At 40.4% G+C, this 20305-nt stretch overlaps 1 protein-coding gene across 5 annotated transcripts in view; it reads right to left on the reverse strand.

Annotated features, from left to right (window-relative positions):
* The window catches only part of LOC122541795 (AP2-associated protein kinase 1-like), a 122217-nt gene that overhangs the window by 64740 nt on the left and 37172 nt on the right, over positions 1–20305 (reverse strand). For all 5 annotated transcript variants that reach the window (XM_087982539.1, XM_087982543.1, XM_087982542.1 and 2 more), the window contains exons 6-11: positions 14285–14366; positions 14007–14139; positions 13821–13924; positions 13102–13181; positions 12675–12910; positions 3866–4050 (exon numbers count right to left, since the gene is read on the reverse strand). In XM_087982539.1, the coding sequence (XP_087838665.1) occupies positions 3866–4050; positions 12675–12910; positions 13102–13181; positions 13821–13924; positions 14007–14139; positions 14285–14366 (820 nt within the window). The remainder of the gene's footprint in view (positions 1–3865; positions 4051–12674; positions 12911–13101; positions 13182–13820; positions 13925–14006; positions 14140–14284; positions 14367–20305) is intronic.

Consider the following 20305-nt stretch of genomic DNA (forward strand, 5'->3'; position numbering starts at 1 on the left):
AAGTTTAGGGTGAGAGAGGAAAGATATAAAAGAGACCTAAGGGGCAACCTTTTCACACAGAGGGTGATACGTGTATGGAATGAGCTGCCAGAGGAAGTGGTGGAGGCTGGTGTATTTGCAACATTTAAGAGGCATTTGGATGGGTATATGAATAGGAAGGGTTTGGAGGGATATGGGCCGGGTGCTGGCAGGTGGGACTAGTTTGTGTTTGGATCTGTTCGGCATGGATGGGTTGGACTGAAGGGTCTGTTTCCATGCTGTCCATCTCTAGGACTCTATGAACTGGCTGAAAAAAAAACTTTCCTGCCACCTAAAAATGGCACTGTTCCATTCCATAGTATATACTTGGTGTGTGAAGAAATTATTTGATATTATAACAGAACACAAACAAACTGAATTGCCTTTAAGTAATAACACTGCAGAACTGGGAATAAAGACATCCTGAATATTATCAGTCCACCTGGAAAAACAGAACTAAAGACAGACAACAAAAGTCAGCAGTTAAACTGAAGTTCTGTATAATCCCATACAACAGAAGACTGTTTAAGGAATTGTCCCCTCACAAAGAAATGAAAATACTGAAAATAAATGTGCAGTTACCTTAAATCCCAAAGAACCTGACAAAAAACCTGTTTTGGGGGGAAAAAAACTATATTCTGTGAAGCTAACTGGCAAAGACAATTTATATAGCTTCAAGCAAAATCCATTCACTAGCACATGTTTATTCAACACTGGAATTCCACTGTCACAATCAGTTTTCTAATTTATTTAAGGCAGAGAAAACATCACTGCCAGATTTAGAGAATCTATGTCAAAGGAGCACAAGACACCCTCTTAGCAGTTTAACAAAATTCAAATTGCCTGACAGTGTGCCTACATGCCCCTGATAATGATCCCTGAAGAACACAATTTTTTTGGAAGGTGATTTGAGGCTGACTCCACACGTCTAGGTTCAAGTCTCCTCATTAAACACTCAGTGGATGAAACAGGTATCAAATGTGTTATCCAGTTTAATGTCACGAGATCTAAACCAATAACTTGCATATTCTTAGCATGTTCACTTGAAAACCACAAGTTACTGCTACTGCCTATTTGCTTTCAAGGTTTTCAGTCAACATAGCAACTCAGACAGACAATATCAGCTAACATACTGGCTACTACCAAAAAGAAATGGTCCAGCAATGCACATTTGGCACCATTCTGCCTACAGAAGACATACCACCATATTTCTTCTAAACGTTGAAGACGTGAGTAGTGATAACGACATTGGCCTAACCTCAAATTGGGCAACTTACTTTTCCTCCAACACCAAAGTTCTCTAGTCTTACAAGTACAAGACTCTGTTTGTAGATTAGGTCAAAAGGACAGAATTTGCACTGAATAAATTAGCAAGGCGGAAAAGCAAGGGTTATTGTCATCAATTATGGCATTGAACGTTTCTACTTGTCACTTCAAGTTCTTTTGTGATATAAGCAAAGACTCCGCTTCTATTGCTTGCAGAATGATAAATACAACATTTTTAATTACCATACATAATTACCTTCTGCCATTAACATTATCAAAGTAGGCTTCAACTGAGATAGATGCTAACTGAAGGATTCCTTGAGGCACAGTCTGATGGGACTCGAAGAAAGTTCAAAGAAAAATATATGTTTTCCAAGAAAATGCTGCATCAAACAGATACATGAAGTGATCCTGAAATGCCAAGAAAGAGCAAGAGACCAGCACTGCTGGCAATGGAACTGAAGCACTGGAGAAGATCAGCACAATTAACTATAACAAACAAAGTTATCAAAGCTAATGTTGCAAGGCGTGAGTTTTGAGATGATGATCATTTTGAGAAATTGACTAATCTTTGGTAGTTGAGGGTCATGTACAGAAGTATTGGGTATAAAAGCAGGAAAATTGTGCTGTACCTTTAAAAAAGGTCTGGTTAGGACACCAGGATTATTGCATCTAGTTTCGGCCACTACACTTTCCGAAGGATGTGATGGGTATCAAAGAATGTAGAAGAGGTTTATCAAAATGATTCTAGAGCTTAGAGAATTTAGCTACAAGGTTAAGTCACAGAAAGTCGGATTATTCTTTCTGGAGAAAAGGAGATTAAGGATATATTCGATACAGGGTATACAAGATTATGGTAGGTTTAGAGAAGGTGGAGAAAAGAAACATGTTCTGATTGGCTTATATCGCAAGAACAAGCACATACAGATTCAAGGTTTTGAACAACACATTTTCTTAAAATAAACCCAAGTAGTTGCAACCTGGAATTCATTGCATATGAAGGTCGTTGAAGCACAGTGATTTCAAAATTAACTCAACCAAGCAATTGAGTGAAATAAGCTTGCTGGGCTAGAGAAAGTGGATAGAAGGACTGACTGGATTGTTCTACAAAGAGCAGCACAGATCCTCTGGCATTGGTCAAACAGCCTCCTCTTGTGCTGTAATAATTCAATAATGACTGAAGAAGTGGCAACAAGTTCAAAAAAAAGCAAAAGATTTTATACTGGTTAGTCACCGATTTGGACATATCTGGGAATAGGATATGTATATAGCTCAAAGCATGGATGGCTCTAAAAACTTATTGCCAAAAGATAAATGTAAAAAGTTAGTTAAATCTAGTGGCAGTAAACAAGTGAGTTAGAGCTTCTCATCAAATTATAGTAATTGAATGGGCCACCAACAACAGCTTGTAATTATACAACACCCTTGAGTTAATGCAACATCCTAAGATGGCACACAAGAACACTACAAAGCATTTGACACCATTCTACATAGTGAGATGTTAGGGCAGATGGCCAAGAGCTTCAGAAGAGGAGGGGGCATTTTAAGGAGCACTCTAAAGGAGAAATGTGGAAAAAAAGGAGACTTAGAGGTTCTCCAGGATAAAATCGAGAATGCTTTAACGAAAATACATTGAAAGGTAGTGGTGTCAAAAGGGTTCCATTGATAGGGAAGAGTAAGGTTATGGAGGGATTTGAATGAGTATTTCAGAATCGAAGCTAATCTAGTCAATGAGGTCAGAAATGCTGGGTCAAAGAGCAGAGGTGGGTTTCACAAGATGGATTCAAAAATGGTTTGACTAGAGGTAGGAGAGAAACCAGGACAAGGGAGAGCTTCACATGAAGTCTGGCCTGCTAGCTAAGGGAGGTGAGGTCAACCATTCAAAGGGCTGTAAGCAGGCCAAGTAAGGCTAGTTTTAACTTTCAAGGAATCAGGTAAGGGGCATGTGTGACTATGATAAGCAGTTTCTGTACTATGACAAAAACAAAACCTGAGGAGTGGAGGAATTCAAAGATGAAGTTCTGGATAGATGGGCATAAATATGGGAATCAACATTCATGGACTTTGATGAGAAAAGGGAGGGAGGAGTTGGGCAATTGTTTGCAAAAGGGAGAAGAGGTGAAAAGCTGACATCTTGAGGACAGAAATAAAGATGGCAGATTTGGAAGACAGGTTGGCAGCACCTCAAGAGCTATCATTCAAGTGAATCAAGAAGGGAACGTCGGTGGTTCGCAGTTTAGTGGGAATAGAATGAAAGAAGCAGGCAGTTATTTTGGACAAGATGTGTTTAGAGAAGGGAAAAAAGTAGAATAGAAAAGAGAGAGAATAATGCAAGTTGTGCAATAGAGCAAATATGTAGGAAGCATTGCTTGATGGATAGGTGAGTAAGGGGAAATGGCAGAGCCAGCTGACATGATCATCTCAATCTTTAAGCCAAATATCCATGAGCACCTCATGCTTGAAGCATCAAATGAAGAATTGAGTACCCAATGGTGCACTATTTGCATTGCACCCAACTGCTTTTGTAGTTTTTCCTCCATTTCATCACCAAAGTAGAGCTTTACATGAAACTGAGCATTACCTGTGCAGTCTGAAGTATTTGCTGTTGCTGGAAATATGCTTGATGTTGGTGCAACAAATACTGCTGTTGAAGTAAAAGTTGTGCCTGTGGCTTCAGTTGCAGATGCTGTTGAAGTTGTACTGGCTGAATGTTTGTTTGTTGGCCAAGTAATTGAGCAAAGTGTCCACAGTTTGCAGCTGGAACTCCTGTCCAAATGAAGAATTCAAAATGTTTAATAAGCTCTGATCACTATTTGGCTCATAGATCTGAAATGCAAAATATTTCATCATTCACCCTAAAAGTTGTGAATGGAACCGGTGCATGTAGAGACATGATACATACAGTTATCAATAAAACGGATTCCTCAATTACGTGCAAGAATTTCTGTATCGGTCAGAATCTTGTTACACATAATTCAGTTGATTTACAACACTTCTTTCCTTGAATTTTTTTGACATTGGTTCTTTGAATCAGCAGCCATTACCTTAGCATTGAAAAATTGACAATTTGTCAAGCTTTGGATTATTATGCCTTGAGGACTTCAAATTCAAAGGACCAGTGAGAATCCAGCTGACAACAATATCCAAGCTTCAAAATGAAACTCTACGGCTACTATCTGAACATCTTGAAAGTTTAAGATAATTCTTTGCATCAGAATTCACAATCATCACAGTTTTCATCCACAGCCAGATAGACAGCAGCCATTATGATAGATAATAGAGGTGCAATTACCGTATATACTCGAGTAATAGTTGAATTTTTTAGACTGCTTTTTAAGGTTAAATTTATGGAGTAGACCATTATATAGATACTACTTTTGAAGGTCTGAAATTCATACCCATCAAAATTCATACTATATCATGAGCAAAAGCCCAATCGATCTCTAAACAAATAAAGAAAGAAAACCATAATGAATTACAGTAATTATTGAATAAAGACAATAGAAATCAAAATGAATTAACAGTAGTAAGCTTTTATTTATACATACAAAAAGTGAAGTAGAAATATACCACAGTTTTAATTCTCAACTTCTGGTACATGTTACATCTTCAATTAAACATGTCCAATACCAAAATTAATTAAAATCCTGCAAAGTCACACTGTTCAACATCTTCAGCACCGAATAAAGCTTCATAATCATCAGGATGAATCATATCGTATGGATCCTCGTCATCCTCACATGTCTGTAGTTAGCAGTAGCACATCATTCGCTTCTTCTTCTTTACCTATGTCATCTCATAAATAATCATCCTCTGTACCGTCCAATGCATTTGCAAGTCCACATTTCTTGAATGATTTGAAAATAGTTTCAGCCTTTACTTCCTTCCATGAATCAACGATCCATTCACAGATCAGTGGCAGTGCTGGAGCCCATATACTGCCTCCTTTCTTGTATGCTTTTTTTCTCCATCATGTATGCAGTTATTCCACTTCTTTTTCGTCATGTCCTTAAATGGCTTATTGATACCAACATCTATTGGTTACAAAACCCTTGTAAGTCTGCCAGGAATTACAGCTACGTTAGTCTTAGGTGATCGGATATTATCAACAACATTCTTCACTAGATTGGATCTAAACTGATCCCAGACGAGTAAATTCTTGTCCTTCCATAGTCCACCAGGTCATATATTCTAAACTTCCTTTATCCATTTCTACATCAACCTGCATCTATCCAGCCTTGTGGTTGCATATGGACAACAATTCCTTTTGGCAAAGTTTTTCTCTTAAAAATAGCCATCTGTTTTACCTTAGTGCCATCAGCCATACAAGAAAGAACTAAAGTGAACTTACTTTTCTCATGGCCAGTGGTTATCACCAATACTGATTTTTTTCTCCTTTTTGGTTCACAATTTGATTCTCTGGCATGTCAAGAGCAATAGGCATTCCGACCACGTTTCCGATGCATAATAACTTTCTACCGATTTCGGATTACAAACTGTTTAAACCTTAATATTTTATCTTCTCGTTTAGCAGGCAGCTTTTATGCAATCTTAGTTCTCTGTTGAAGTACTAAGTCAGGCCTTCTCATGATCCTTATGCACCATCCATCATTTGCCTTAAAATCCAAAATCCCATCCTTCTTTGATTCATTTCATGCATGAATTCGGATGGCTTCTGACTAATACATTTTCTATTTTGACGATTTTGAAGTACTTTCTCCAATTATGGACACTTGCTAGGTTTACCTCTGATGGCACAATTTTATTTTAGCACTGTCTGAAGTTGGTTCAATATCTTTCTCCAGTTTCTCACAAGTTTCTCTGAAACAAAAATCTCTTGCTGCTACACAGTTATGAGTCTTCTCTGCAACATTAATAACTTTCAGTTTAAATACTATTTATTTTGTTTTGTTCCAAAGGGCATTTTTACACAAAATGAAGAAATTAAAAACCTCAATTATGTATATGACTTTATTCCACAAGGTTGGTTGTCACCTGACTCTTTCATGCCAAAATTATTTGAATTGTTCATCAAATCACATAACAGCAGGAGAAAGAAATTCATTTCCTCATCTTAACATTTATGTACAGGATAATACCTTGACTCACAAATGTTGATCTGTTATCTGTAAAGAACTAGGATCGACTTTTACATGAGATATATGGAAAATTCCAGGATTTTTGGCCAAACATAGGGGGTCAACTTTTATATGAGATCGACTATTACTCGAGTTTATATGATTTATTAGCGAGTTATGAGAAGATTTGCAGCTCCAGTTGAGGTTCTGGATGGAAGTTTGCTCATTGAGCTGTAAGGTTGGTTTTTGTCACCATACTAGGTAACATCTTCAGTGAGCCTCTGGATAAAGCTCTGTGGTATAGCCTGTTTTCTATTTATATGTTTGGTTTTCCTTGGGTTATGGTATATATCATATTGATGTGGTGAATTCTAGCCTTCTTTGATATAGCAAAGAATAAAATCAATAAGCTAAATAAATTTGTGGATCTACTCAGATACTGTTCCAACTCATTACAAGTAATGTAGAAACCTACTGTTACTTCAGGATTGGTGCAGCTCTCATCTCAACCCATTCTTCAACTGGCACAAAAATCCTCTTAGAATTGATTTTGTGTGGCTCTGAATATGTATATTTGAATTTGACAATGTTGATCTCAGGTCTCAATATAACTCTCTCACTGGTGAATTGTCATAGTGTCCAGGGGAAAAGTAGGATCAGTTTTTAAAACTGAATGCACCTGCATGGTGTACTCGTGAAGGAAGGATCAGCTGGAATATGAAGGAGACAGGCTTGATTAGTGAAAAGGAGTGTTGATGCATAGTCACATTGCATCAAAGCTTTTTTCTTTTCCTACTGGATGTCATTGTAAATAAGACACACCAATACTATTTGTTTCACTGGAATTGGAGGGCCTAAGGATTTACTGTCAGAATCTAAGTGGCACAACTTAAGTACTTTAGTATATTATTTTGAAAGCCATTTATGTTTCACAATTGAAATTCCTCTAATTTCATACCTCATTGCACTAAATTATTAATAGGTACACCTGAGCAAATAAAATCATAAACATGGCAACTTAAGGTATCTCAATATCTTAAAATTCAGAGTATCACATACCCTCACAGTTCCCATTCTCTGACCCTGCACTGTGTAGGGAAACCACATTCAAAAGGGATGCAGATTGCACAGCAAGTTATGCAGTATTGTATCCCACATTCTTTTTTCCAACTTTGGTTCCCTCAGAGTGTGAAACTAATTACTTCTGCATTCTGAAGTATTGGTGAAGCTGCGTCACATATCACGTTTGCCTTTTATAGCCAGTGTTCTTCTAAATGTGTTATAATTTCTGATCTGTAAATTATATTACTGCAAAGAACAGAAAGTATAAAAGCTCTCAAGTTTTTTTAAGTTCTCTGGTATGGCAGCAATAGGGCTAAGATTCATGAATGTCTTTTCGAGATTGACTGACTCAGATTTCAAGTAGATGAAGGCTGTTTAGTTTATGATTACGTGACTGTAGAACTTGTCAGGATAGCAAAGGGTTACTATTGCTAAGAGTCAGAGATGAGAAAATGCAGTGCCAGCTGAACAGATAACAATACCCAGTTGGTACTGAGTTTCCACTCCATATCCACACAATAGGCACCCTTTACAGTCCTGGATTCTAACGGAATAGATGGTCAATGTCAGCCAAATAGCTATGGGTTAGTCTCAGAGATGTGAATTGTATTGTAAATCCAATTTCTTATGAATTGAGAATCAAAACAATGTTTTGAAGAGAACCGTTACTGAAATTTCTACTTGCATCTGAATTCTTTAAATTGATAAATCTTCACTCCAACTTTAAATAGTCTGCAAATGCATGAATTGAGTTCTCAGCAAAGTGTAGTCAATCTACTAGAAAGATTTTATTCAAAAAACTAAAAGTCAAATAGTTAAAGGAAGCGGCTATTTGGCCAGTCATGTCCTTGCCAGCTCTCTAAATCAGCTCAGTAGGGTTTTCTCCCCCTGCCTGTCTTCCCCTTAGCCCTCCATGGTCTTTTTGTTCAGTTAATCATCCAAGTTGCTTCTGGAAATCATGATTCAATCTGCCTCCATCAAATAGGTCAAGTACTGCACTGCAGATCCTAACCATTCGCTATATAAACATTTATTTTCCTCTCGTCACTGGATCGATTTTTGCCGTTTTTTTGTAAGAAGGGTACTTTTTGTTGTCTTCTAGTCCATGACCATGTCAGCCAATGAAAGCGGCTCATCATCTACTTTGCCTCAACCCCTCAACTTTGGGCACAATCATCATATATCCTCTTAATCCTCTTTTCTCTAAAAGGAGATAAATCCCAGAATCTTCAATCTTTTAATGTAACTGAACACTCTTATTGCTGGAAATATTCTCAGTACCCAGGAACACAATGTTGGCCATTTGGCCTTTCAAGCCTGATCCATCATTCAATAAAAATCATGGCTGCGCTGCTTGTGATCTCAGCTCCAAATATTTTTTTTTCTTTTCTGCAGTTTTTCTAATGCTTCAATAACTGTGCTAAAGCATGCTGCCCAGCTTTGGCAAGTTCAGACTCAACCGGCATTTCATATTTCTTTTAATAGCTTCCCCATTTTGTACCATATGGCCTTTTCCATAAAGCACAAGGACCTAATGATTTATTAACTGCTTTCTCAACTTGTTTTGCCACATTCAATAATTTGTCCACAGAAATTCCGAGGTCCCTATGCTGCTGCATCTCCCTTAGAACTATTCCCTCATCTCATTTGCCTCTCAATCTTCTGAACAATGAAAGCTGTCACACCATGCTGCTTTAAATTTAATGCGCAACATTTTTCTATTCCACTAGCCTGCGTATAATAGCTTATTCACCATTTTCCTTGCAGTTCACAATACTCCTCTTGTAGCTTTATTCGCTAATCTCATATATAGCTCCGTTCCTACCTTCTTGAAATTAATAAATTAATTATTTTACTCTGGTATGCTCCTGGTCTTTTTCCATAGAAACAAAAAGTCTAGTCATGCTACAATCACAGTCATCTAAATGCACCCCAACTGGTACTTGATCCATTTGACCCACTCATTCTCCGAACCAGATCTCAATATCTCATCGCTGGGTGCAATGAAAACATACTTTGATGTGGAAAATTCTCCTGAAGAAAATCTAGAACCTCTGGCCCTTGTGTACAGTTACAACTTATTTCCAGACTATATCAGCATTTTTAAATATTCCTCATTATGACTTCTCCGTAATTCTTGTATGTCTAATTTTCATGCAAATGTGTTCTTCTACCTTCTTTTTTAGATTCCCTACAGTATGGAAACATCCCCTTCAGCCAAACAGGTCCCCACCTACCCTCTGAAGAACAACCCACCAAGACCATTCCCCTACACGATATTTAACCATGACTAATGTACCTAACACTACGGGCAATTTAGCATAGCCAATTCACCAGACCTGCACATCTTCGGATTATAGGGGGAAATCGGAGCACTGGGAGGAAACCCACGCAGACAGGGGGAGAATGTGCAAACTCCACACAGACAGTCGCCCAAGGCTAGAATCGAACCCTGGTCCCTGGCATTGAGAGGCAGCAGTGCTAACCACTGAGCCACCGTGCCGCCACAGTCCCAGATTCAATTCTCGCCTTGGGCGACTGTCTGTGCAGAGCTTGCACTTTCTGCTCGTGTCTGTGCAGGTTTCCTCTGGGTTCCTCCCACAGTCCAAAGATGTGCAGGTCAATTGAATTGGCTATGTAAATTGCCCATAGTGTTAGGTGCATTAGTCAGAGGGAAATGGGTCTGGGTGGATTATTCTTTGGAGGGTCAGTGTGGATTAGTTGGGCCGAAGGGCCTGTTTCCACACTGTAGGGAATCTAATCTAATCTTCCATGTCGATAAGTGGCTACTAGTTGGTCTTTTTTAAAATATAAATTTTAATCAATTCCCAGCCAGGTTCACCTGCTGCTCTTAACATATTGACACACTACCTAGCAGCATTATTCAAAGCAGCATGCCCTTGAAAAATGATTCAAGCTTGGCACTTCTGCACAATCACCCCAGAAACAATGCATAACATGCTTCGTTAGTATTCTGCTCTACACAATAAGGCAGACAGTCAGAAATGGGCTCATTTTCAAAAGGAAACCAATATTTCAGACATTAGCTTGGCTTGAGGAAACACCTGCACCAGCTCATTCAAGTAGCATTTGCTTTTAACTGTTACTTCAATGCCATTGAAAACGCTGAAAACTTTCCCCCCATTAACCATATTGCCAGCAACAATAGACAATAGACAATAGGTGCAGAATCAGGCCATTCTGCCCTTCGAGCCTGCATCGCCATTCAATATGATCATGGCTGATCATTCCTAATCAGTATCCTCTTCCTGCCTTATCTCCATAACCCTTGATTCCACTATCTTTGAGAGCTCTATCCAACTCTTTCTTAAATGAATCCAGAGACTGGGCCTCCACTGCCTTCTGGGGCAGAGCATTCCACACAGCCACCACTCTCTGGGTGAAGAGGTTTCTCCTCATCTCTGTCCTAAATGGTCTACCCCGTATTTTTAAGCTGTGTCCTCTGGTTCGGCACTCACCCATCAGCGGAAACATGTTTCCTGCTGCCAGAGTGTCCAATCCTTTAATAATCTTATATGTCTCAATCAGATCCCCTCTCAGTCTTCTAAACTCAAGGATATACAAGCCCAGTCGCTTCAGTCTTTCAGTATAAGGTAATCCCACCATTCCAGGAATTGACCTCGGGAACCTACGCTGCACTCCCTCAATAGCCAGAATGTCTTTCCTCAAATTTGGAGACCAGAACTGCACACAATACTCCAGGTGTGGTCTCACCAGGGCCCTGTACAGCTGCAGAAGAACCTCTTTGCTTCTATACTCAATTCCTCTTGTTATGAAGGCCAGCATGCTATTAGCCTTTTCACTACCTGCTGTACCCGCATGCTTACCTTCATTGACTGGTGTACAAGAACACCCAGATCTCTCTGTACTGCCCCTTTACCTAAGTTGATTCCATTTAGGTAGTAATCTGCCTTCCTGTTCTTGCCACCAAAGTGGATAACCATACATTTATCCACATTAAACTGCATCTGCCATGCATCTGCCCACTCACCTAACTTGTCCAGGTCACCCTGTAATCTCCTAACATCCTCATCACATTTCACCCTGCCACCCAGCTTTGTATCATCAGCAAATTTGCTAATGTTATTGCTGATACCATCTTCTATATCATTAACATATATTGTAAAGAGCTGCGGTCCCAGCACTAATCCCTGCGGTACCCCACTGGTCACTGCCTGCCATTCCGAAATGGAGCCGTTTATCACTACCCTTTGTTTCCTATCAGCCAACCAATTTTCAATCTAATCTAGTACTTTGCCCCCAATACCATGTGCCCTAATTTTACTCACTAACCTCCTGTGTGGGACTTTATCAAAAGCTTTCTGAAAGTCCAGTTACACTACATCTACTGGATCTCCCTCATCCATCTTCAGAGTTACATCCTCAAAAAATTCAAGAAGATTAGTCAAACATGATTTCCTCTTCATAAATCCATGCTGACTCTGTCCTATCCTGTTACTACTATCCAGATGTGCCGTAATTTCATCCTTTATAATAGACTCCAGCATCTTTTCCACCACTGAGGTCAGACTAACTGGTCTATAATTTCCTGCTTTCTCTCTCCCACCTTTCTTAAAAAGTGGTATAACATTAGCCACCCTCCAATCCTCAGGAACCGACCCCGAATCTATTGAACTCTGGAAAATAATCACCAACGCAGCCACGATTTCCCGAGCCACCTCCTTCAGTACCCTGGGATGTAGACCATCAGGCCCCGGAGACTTATCAACCTTCAGACCTAACAGTCTCTCCAACACCAAATCCTGGCAAATATAAATTCCCTTAAGTTCAGGTCCTTCAGCCACTGTTACCTCAGGGAGATTGCTTGTGTCTTCCCCAGTGAACACAGATCTGAAGTACCCATTTAATTCTTCTGCCATTTCTTTGTTCCCCGTAATATATTCCCCTGTTTCTGTCTTCAAGGGCCCAATTTTAGTCCTAACCATTTTTTTGCCTTGCACATACCTAAAAAAGCTTTTACTATCCTCCTTTATATTATTGGCCAGTTTACCTTCGTACCTCATTTTTCCTCTGCGTATTTCCTTCTTAGTAATCTTCTGTTGCTCTTTAAAAGCTTCCCAGTCCTTAGTTTTCCCACTTATCTTTGCTATGTTGTCCACAAATGCTACTTTGTGGACAAGAGATAAGAAAGGAGTTAGCTGTAACCAAGTGACTTTAAATCTGAAAAATATTTTGAAAGATTATACAGATATGTACATAAATACATACCTGATGGTTGAGGGGTCAACTGTGCAGCTGAGGGTTGAGGGGTCAACTTTGCAGCTGAGGGTTGAGGGGCCAACTGCGTGGCTGAGGGTTGAGGGGCCAACTGTGTAGTAGATCGCTTCCTTGGAGTCACAGCAGGTTGAATCGTCAGAATGCTTGAAGATGGAGTTGGTTGGCCAGCTTTTGGCCTTTGGCGAGGTGCTATTGAGGTCTCTGTCGTTGGTACTGGGTCAGTAAGCCTATGTAAGATTTATAATAACAGTAAATTTATAATTATCAACAATAAGTAAAAGGCTACATTTCTACGCCCAAAGCTGGTACACACAAGTCCAGACTACAGTGTGAAAGACATCAGGAAATTTACTGTGAACAGATACTTTAAAATGGAACAAAACTCAAATTTAGCTATACAATGCAGTGACCAGTCTACCTTGCTCGTGGTTGAGACTTTTTAGCAGCAACTTCACTAGTTTTTACTGGTATTGGCATTTTCACTGGAATCGATACATTCTGGAAAAAAGTAACACATCTTGAACATATCTATCCTTCCTTCTCAAAACGTAAAATATAACTTTTAAATATAAAATACAGAATGCTGATTCAAAATCAAACAGTCTCAGCAGGAAAGCAATCAAAGTGTTTGGATTTGGTGAAATTTAAAAGAAAATGCTCCAAATTTCAAGTTTTACTCCTTTACCCAATTCGGCTGCAAAGATTGATCAATTTGAAGCACTTCACTTCCAAAGTCTATATTTGCTTTTATGAAAGCCCAACATACAGAATATCCAGTACTTATGCTTCACGAACCATCTTCAGACTATTTATTGAGTTACAAAAAGGAATTCTCTAAAGAATTTACAATCAGGATGTACAAATTGAAGCAAAACCTTACCAATATTCACTAAAACTGCATTATAAAATCACAAATACAACAGGAACTAACGTACCAGCTCCTCAATTTGGTCATAATGTCAATAACTAACTTGTACCTTTTAAACCATCCACATACATTAGATTGCACGTCTGACAATCTAGATAATCTAGCATCATCTTCACTGAATTGTCAAAATAGGCTCTACACAAGTTACTCCTATCAGAAGATTGTCTCTTCCTGGCTATTAATGAAACCAAGCAAGCAAACATACTTACATTGACATTCTTAACTGGGCACATCCTCTTTGACATCCTAAATGTGAAGAAAGAAACCTGATAAATATCAGGTCTATTGTCTGGATCTGCCTCAAGTATATATCCTGCAAAAAGGTAACAAACTAAATTACCCAATGAAAATTAATTAAAGCAGTGAAAAATTAATTTGAAGAGCTGAATACTTACGAATTAAACAATGCATTTCATTGGAATACTTAGAATTATCTGGAATTGTAAAATTTGCGTCACAGATAGCTACTTGGCTTTCTCCAAATGGCAAGGTAAAAAAGCAAAGTTTGTAAAGTAAGCATCCAAGGGCCTAAAAGATACAAATAAGAGAAATTATCTAAAAAAAAGGTTCAATTTCACTCCACATAACAGATCAAATTCATTCTAAGAACTCAACTGAGATAGGTAAAGCACATAACACATGCATTCCGAGAAGCAAATCAATTCTTACATACCCATATGTCAGCTTTAGTAGTAATGGATTTTCCACTGTAAAGGTTAACCATTTCTGGTGCTCTATATGACAGTGTCGTATACCTGAAAATTAGAGCAAGATAACTTATTTATGTAAAACAAGCACAATATTTTGTAAGGACCATGCCCTTTCCCCACTGTTGGCTTAGTGTACATCATCGCAGTATGTTGACTTGTGTTTAGGCTACTTTAGTCAGAGTAATTTACATTTATACAAAATATTTAATGTCCCTTGCCATTCATAGAAGCTTCAGCCAAACAAAATTTTAAACCAAACAACATTAGAAGAGGTGATCAAATATTTCAAGAGCTACTGAAGGAACTACAGGACCTACAAAGCCATCGGACCAACTCAGCCAGGCCACCAGATAGCTTCATCTGATCTAGTCCCATTTGCCAGCACTTGGCCCATATCCTCTAAACCCTTCCCATTCTTATATCCATCCAGATAACTTTCACATCTTCTAATTGTACCAGCCTCCACCATTTCCTCTGGCAGTTCATTCCATACACGCACCGTCGTGTGAGTGAAAAGAATTATCCCTTAGGTCCCTTTTATTTCATAGAATAGAATCCCTACAGTGAGTAAACAGGTCCTTTGGCCGAACAAGTCCACACCAACCCTCCGAAGAGTATCGCATCAAAACCCATTCCACTTCCCATTTACCCTTGACTAATGCATCTAACCCACACACTCCTGAACACCACAGGCAATTTAGCATGGCCAATTCACCTGACCTGCACATCTTTGGATTGTGGGAGGAAACCGGACCACCCGGAGGAAACCCACGGACACGGAGAATGTGCAAACTCCACACAAATAGTCACCCAAGGCTGGAATTGAACCCAAGTCCCGTGTGCTGTGAAGCAGCAGTGCAAATCACTGAGCCACTGTGCCGCCTTCTCCCCTCTCACCCTAAACCTATGCCCTCTATGGACTCCCCCATGCCAGGGAAAGGACTTTGTCTATTTGTCCTATCCATACCCCTCATGATTTAGAAACCTCTAGAAGGTCACCCCTCAATCTCCGATGATCCAGGGAAAACAGCCCCAGTCTATTCAACATTTCTAACCGACAACATCCTTGAAATTCTCTTCTGAACCGTTTCAAGTTTCACAACATCTTTCCGAAAGGAAAGAGACCAGAATTGTATGCAACATTCCAACAGTGGCCTAACCAATGTCCTGTACAACTGCAAATTAACCTCCCAACTGCTCTATTCAATACTCTGACCAATAAAGAAAAGCATACCAAATGCCTTCTTCACTATCCTATCTACCTGCGACTCTACTTTCAAGGAACAATGAACCTGCACTCCAAGGTTTCTTTGTTCAGAAACACTCCCGAGAACTTTACCATTAATTGTCTAAGTCCTGCTCGGATTTGCTTTTCCAAAATGCAGCACATCGCATTTATCTAAATTCAACTCCATCTGCCACTCCTCAGCCTGTTAGCCCATCTGATCAAGGATCTTGAGGTAAACTTCTTTGCTGTCCACTACATCTCCAAATTTGATGTCAATTGCCAACTTATTAACTATACCTCCTATGTTCACATCCAAATTATTTATATAAATGACGAAAAGTAGTGGACCCAGCACTGATCCTGGTGGCACTCCACAGTTCACAGGCCTCCGGTCTGAAAAACAACCCTCCACACCACCCTCTCTTCCATCTTCGAACCAGTTCTGTATCCAAATGTTCAAAGAGTCCGCTGGTACCTTGGACGAGTACGCCACCACCGTCACAGACTTTATCAGCAAGTGTGTGGAAGACTGCATACAGAGGACGTCAATCCAGGTGTTCCCCAACAAGAAATCTTGGATGAATCAGGACATACAGAATCTGCTAAAAATCAGGCATGAGGCCTTCAGACCAGGAGACCCACTCAAATATAAGAAATCCAAATATGACATTTCCAGAACTATTAAGACAGCAAAGGCCCAAGACTGAACCAAACGAGAGACCCAGACAGACACCTATCAACTATGGCAAGGACTGAATGACATCACAGGGTCTAAAAAGAGACCGTGAAAGATAGCAGACGATGACACATCCCTCCCAGATCATCTCAAATGACTTCTATGCTCACTTTGAGCAGAATTTTGGCGGAGAGGTAACACCTATATTGACAAGTCCTGATGAACCTATCCCAACAGTCACTGCATCAGAGGTCAGATCAGTTTTCCTTCGTGTGAATCCAAGGAAAGCGATGGAACCAGATGGAGTACCAGGGTGTGTACTCAGGGCATGCGCAGATCAACTGGCAGAGGTCTTCTCGGACATCTTCAACCTCTCCCTGCAGCAGGCCACTATCCCTGCCTGTTGCAAGAGGGCCAACATCACTCCTGTGCTTAAGGCAGCTCATGCAGCATGTCTCAATGACTACCCCCCAGTGGCCCTAACTTTAGTGGTCATGAAGTGCTTTGAAAGGCTGGTCATGGCATTAATCAACTCCAGCCTCCCCACTACTCTTTACCCACTCCAATTTGCCTATCAGACCAACAGATCCACATCAGATGCCATATCACATGCCCTTCACCCCTCTCTAGAACATCTTGACACCAAGAACAGCTACATAAGAATCCTACTCATTGACTACAGTTCAGCCTTCAACACTATTATCCCCTCAAGTCTGATTACTAAACTTAGTGATTTCGGACTAAGCCCCACTCTCTGCAACTGGAGCCTCAGTTTCCTGGCTACAATCAGTGAAGACTGGGGACAATATTTCATCCTCATTAACACACAACACTGGAGCCCCCCAGGGATGCGTACTCAGTCCCCTACTGTACTCACTGTATACCCATGACTGCGTCGCCAAATATCAGACTAATGCTATTTACAAGTTTGTTGATGACATCACCATAGTCAATCTCAGATAGTAACGAAACAGTCTACAAATGGGAAGTGGAAGACCTGGAAAAATGGCACACTGAGAACAACCTAGCTCTCAATGCCCACAAAACCAAGGAACTCATTATTGACTTTCGGCGGGATGTTACGCATACCCCCCTCCCACATTAACAGCACAGAGGTGGAATGAGTGGACAGCATCAAGCTCATGGGAGTGGTCACCCACAACAAGATTTCTTGGACGCACTGGTTACAAATGCCCAACAATGTCTCCTCTTCCTCAGACAGCTGATGAAATTTGGCATGACGGTGAATACCCTTGCCAACTTTTATAGATGCGCCGTCGAAAGCATTCTGTCTGGATTTATCACTACCTGGTATGGCAACTGTACCATTCTAGACCGGAGACGGTTACAGAGAGTGGTGAACTCGGCCCTGATAATCACAAAGGCCAACCTCCCGTCTATAGAATCCATCTATCAGGCCCGCTGTCAAGGAAAGGCCGCCAGCATTCTCAAAGATCCATCCCACCCTGGCAATGTTTTTCTACAACCTCTACCATCGGGGAGAAGGTACAGAAGCTTGAATGCACAGCCGGTTTCAAAACAGTTTCTACCCTACTGTTGTTAGAATACTGAATGGACACACAAACTCTTAGCATTCGCCTGTACTTGTGTTTTTGTTTTTGCCACTGTTTACCTATTATTTACTTACCTATGCTACTTAACTCTGATCTGCCTGCATTGCTCGCAAGACAAGGCTTTTCACTGTGCCTCGGTACCCGTGACAATAAATTCAATTCAATTCAAATGGCTAGGTCTCCCTGTATTCCATGAGACCTAACCTTGCTAACCAGTGTCCCATAAGGAACCTTGTCGAATGCATTATTGAAGTCCATATAGATCATGCCCACCACTCACCCCTCATCAACTCTCTTTGAATTTTTCGAAAATGTAACAATCAAGTTTGAGAGACATGATTTCCCACGCACAAAGCCATGTTGACTATCCCTAATCTGTCCTTGCCTTTCCAAATACATGTACATCCTGACCCTCAGGATTCCCTCCAACAACTGATGTCAGGCTCACCGGTCTATAGTTCTCACGCTTTTTCTTACCACCTTTCTTAAATAGGGGCACCATGTTAGCCAAACTCGAGTCTTCCAGAACCTCACCTGTGACTACTGATGCTACAAATATCTCAGCAATGGGCCCAGCAATCACTTCCCTAGCTTCCCACAGAGTTCTGGGTACACCTGATCAGTTCCTAGGGATTTATCCACTTCTTTGCATTTCAAGACATCCATCAATTTCCCCATATTGTATATCTTCCATGTCCTTCTCCATAGTAAAATAACTGATGCAAAATACTCGTTTAATATCTCCCCATCTCCTGCGACTCCACACATTGGCTGCTTTGCTGACCTTTGAGGGGCCCTATTCTCTCCCTCGTTAACCTTTTGTCCTTAATGTATTTTTAAAAAACTCTTTGGATTCTCCTTAATCCTATTTGCCAAAGCTATCTCATGTCCTCTTTCTCCTGATTTCCCTCTTAAGTATACTCCTACTGCCTTTATACTCGAAGGATACACTCCGTCTCTGGTAATTATAGACCAGTGAGCCTTACTTCAGTTGTTGGTAAAGTGTTGGAAAAGGTTATAAGAGATAGGATTTATAATCATCTAGAAAAGAATTATTTGATTAGGGATAGTCAGCACGGTTTTGTGAAGGGTCTGTCGTGCCTCACAAACCTTATTGAGTTCTTTGAGAAGGTGACCAAATAGATAGATGAGAGTAAACCGGTTGATGTGGTGTATATGGATTCAGCAAGGCGTTCGATAAGGTTCCCCACAGTAGGCTATTGTACAAAAAGCGGAGGAATGGGAATGTGGGAGATATAGCAGTTTGAATCAGTAATTGGCTTGCTGAAAGAAGACAGATGGTGGTGGTTGATGGGAAATGTTCATCCTGGAGTCCAGTTACCAATGGTGTACCACAAGGGTTAATGTTGGGTCCACTGCTGTTCGTCATTTTTATAAACTACTGGATGAGGGCGTAGAAGGGTGGGTTAGTAAATTTGCAGTCGACACTAAGGTCGGTGGAGTTGTGGATAGTGACGAAGGATGTTGTAGATTACAGAGAGACATAGATAAGCTGCAGAGCTGGGCTGAGAGGTAGCAAATGGAGTTTAATGTGGACAAGTGTGAGGTGATTATCTTTGGTCGGAGTAACCAGAATGCAAAGAACTGGGCTAATGGTAAGATTCTTGGTGGTGTAGATGAGCAGAGAGATCTCGGTGTCCAGGTATACAGATCTTTGAAAGTTGCAACGCAAGTTGACAGGGCTGTTAAGAAGGCATAGTGTTTTAGCTTTTATTAATAGAGGGAGGATCGAGTTCTGGAACCATGAGGTTATGCTACAGCTGTACAAAACTCTTTTGCAGCTGCACTTGGGGAGTATTGTGTACAGTTCTGGTCACCGCATTATAAGAAGGATGTGGAAGCTTTGGAAAGGGTGCAGAGGATATTTACTAGGATGTTGTCTGGTATGGAGGGAAGGTCTTACAAGGAAAGGCTGAGGGACTGGAGGCTGTTTTCGTTAGAGAGAAGAAGGTTGAGAGGTGACTTAATAGAGACATACAAGATAATCAGAGGGTTGGATAGGGTGGACAGGGAGAGCCTTTTTCCAAGAATGGTGACGGCGAGCACGAGGGGTCATAGCCTTAAATTGAGGGGTGATAGATATAGGACATATGTCAGAGGTAGTTTCTTTACACAGAGAGTAGTAAGAATATGGAATGCTTTGCCTGCAACGGTAGTAGATTCGCCAACTTTAAGTACATTTAAGTCGTCATTGGACAAGCATATGGAAGAACATGGAATAGTGTAGGTTAGACAGGCTTCAGATTGGTATAACAGGTCGGCGCAACATCGAGGGCCGAAGGGCCTGTACTGTGCTGTAATGTTCGATGCAGTCTATACCTGGCATATGCTTCCCTCTTTTTCTTAACTAAAACTTCAATTTCACTAGTCATCCAGCATTCCCAACACCTACCAGACTTTCCTTTCACCCTAACAGGAATATATTGTCTCTGGACTCTCATTATCGAAGGCTTCCCATTTTCCAGCCGCCCCTTTACCTGCAAAC

This window comes from Chiloscyllium plagiosum, unplaced genomic scaffold (genome assembly GCF_037043375.1).
Source record: "Chiloscyllium plagiosum isolate Xiang-an unplaced genomic scaffold, Cpla_swu_hap1 HiC_scaffold_43, whole genome shotgun sequence".
Lineage (NCBI taxonomy): Eukaryota > Metazoa > Chordata > Chondrichthyes > Orectolobiformes > Hemiscylliidae > Chiloscyllium > Chiloscyllium plagiosum.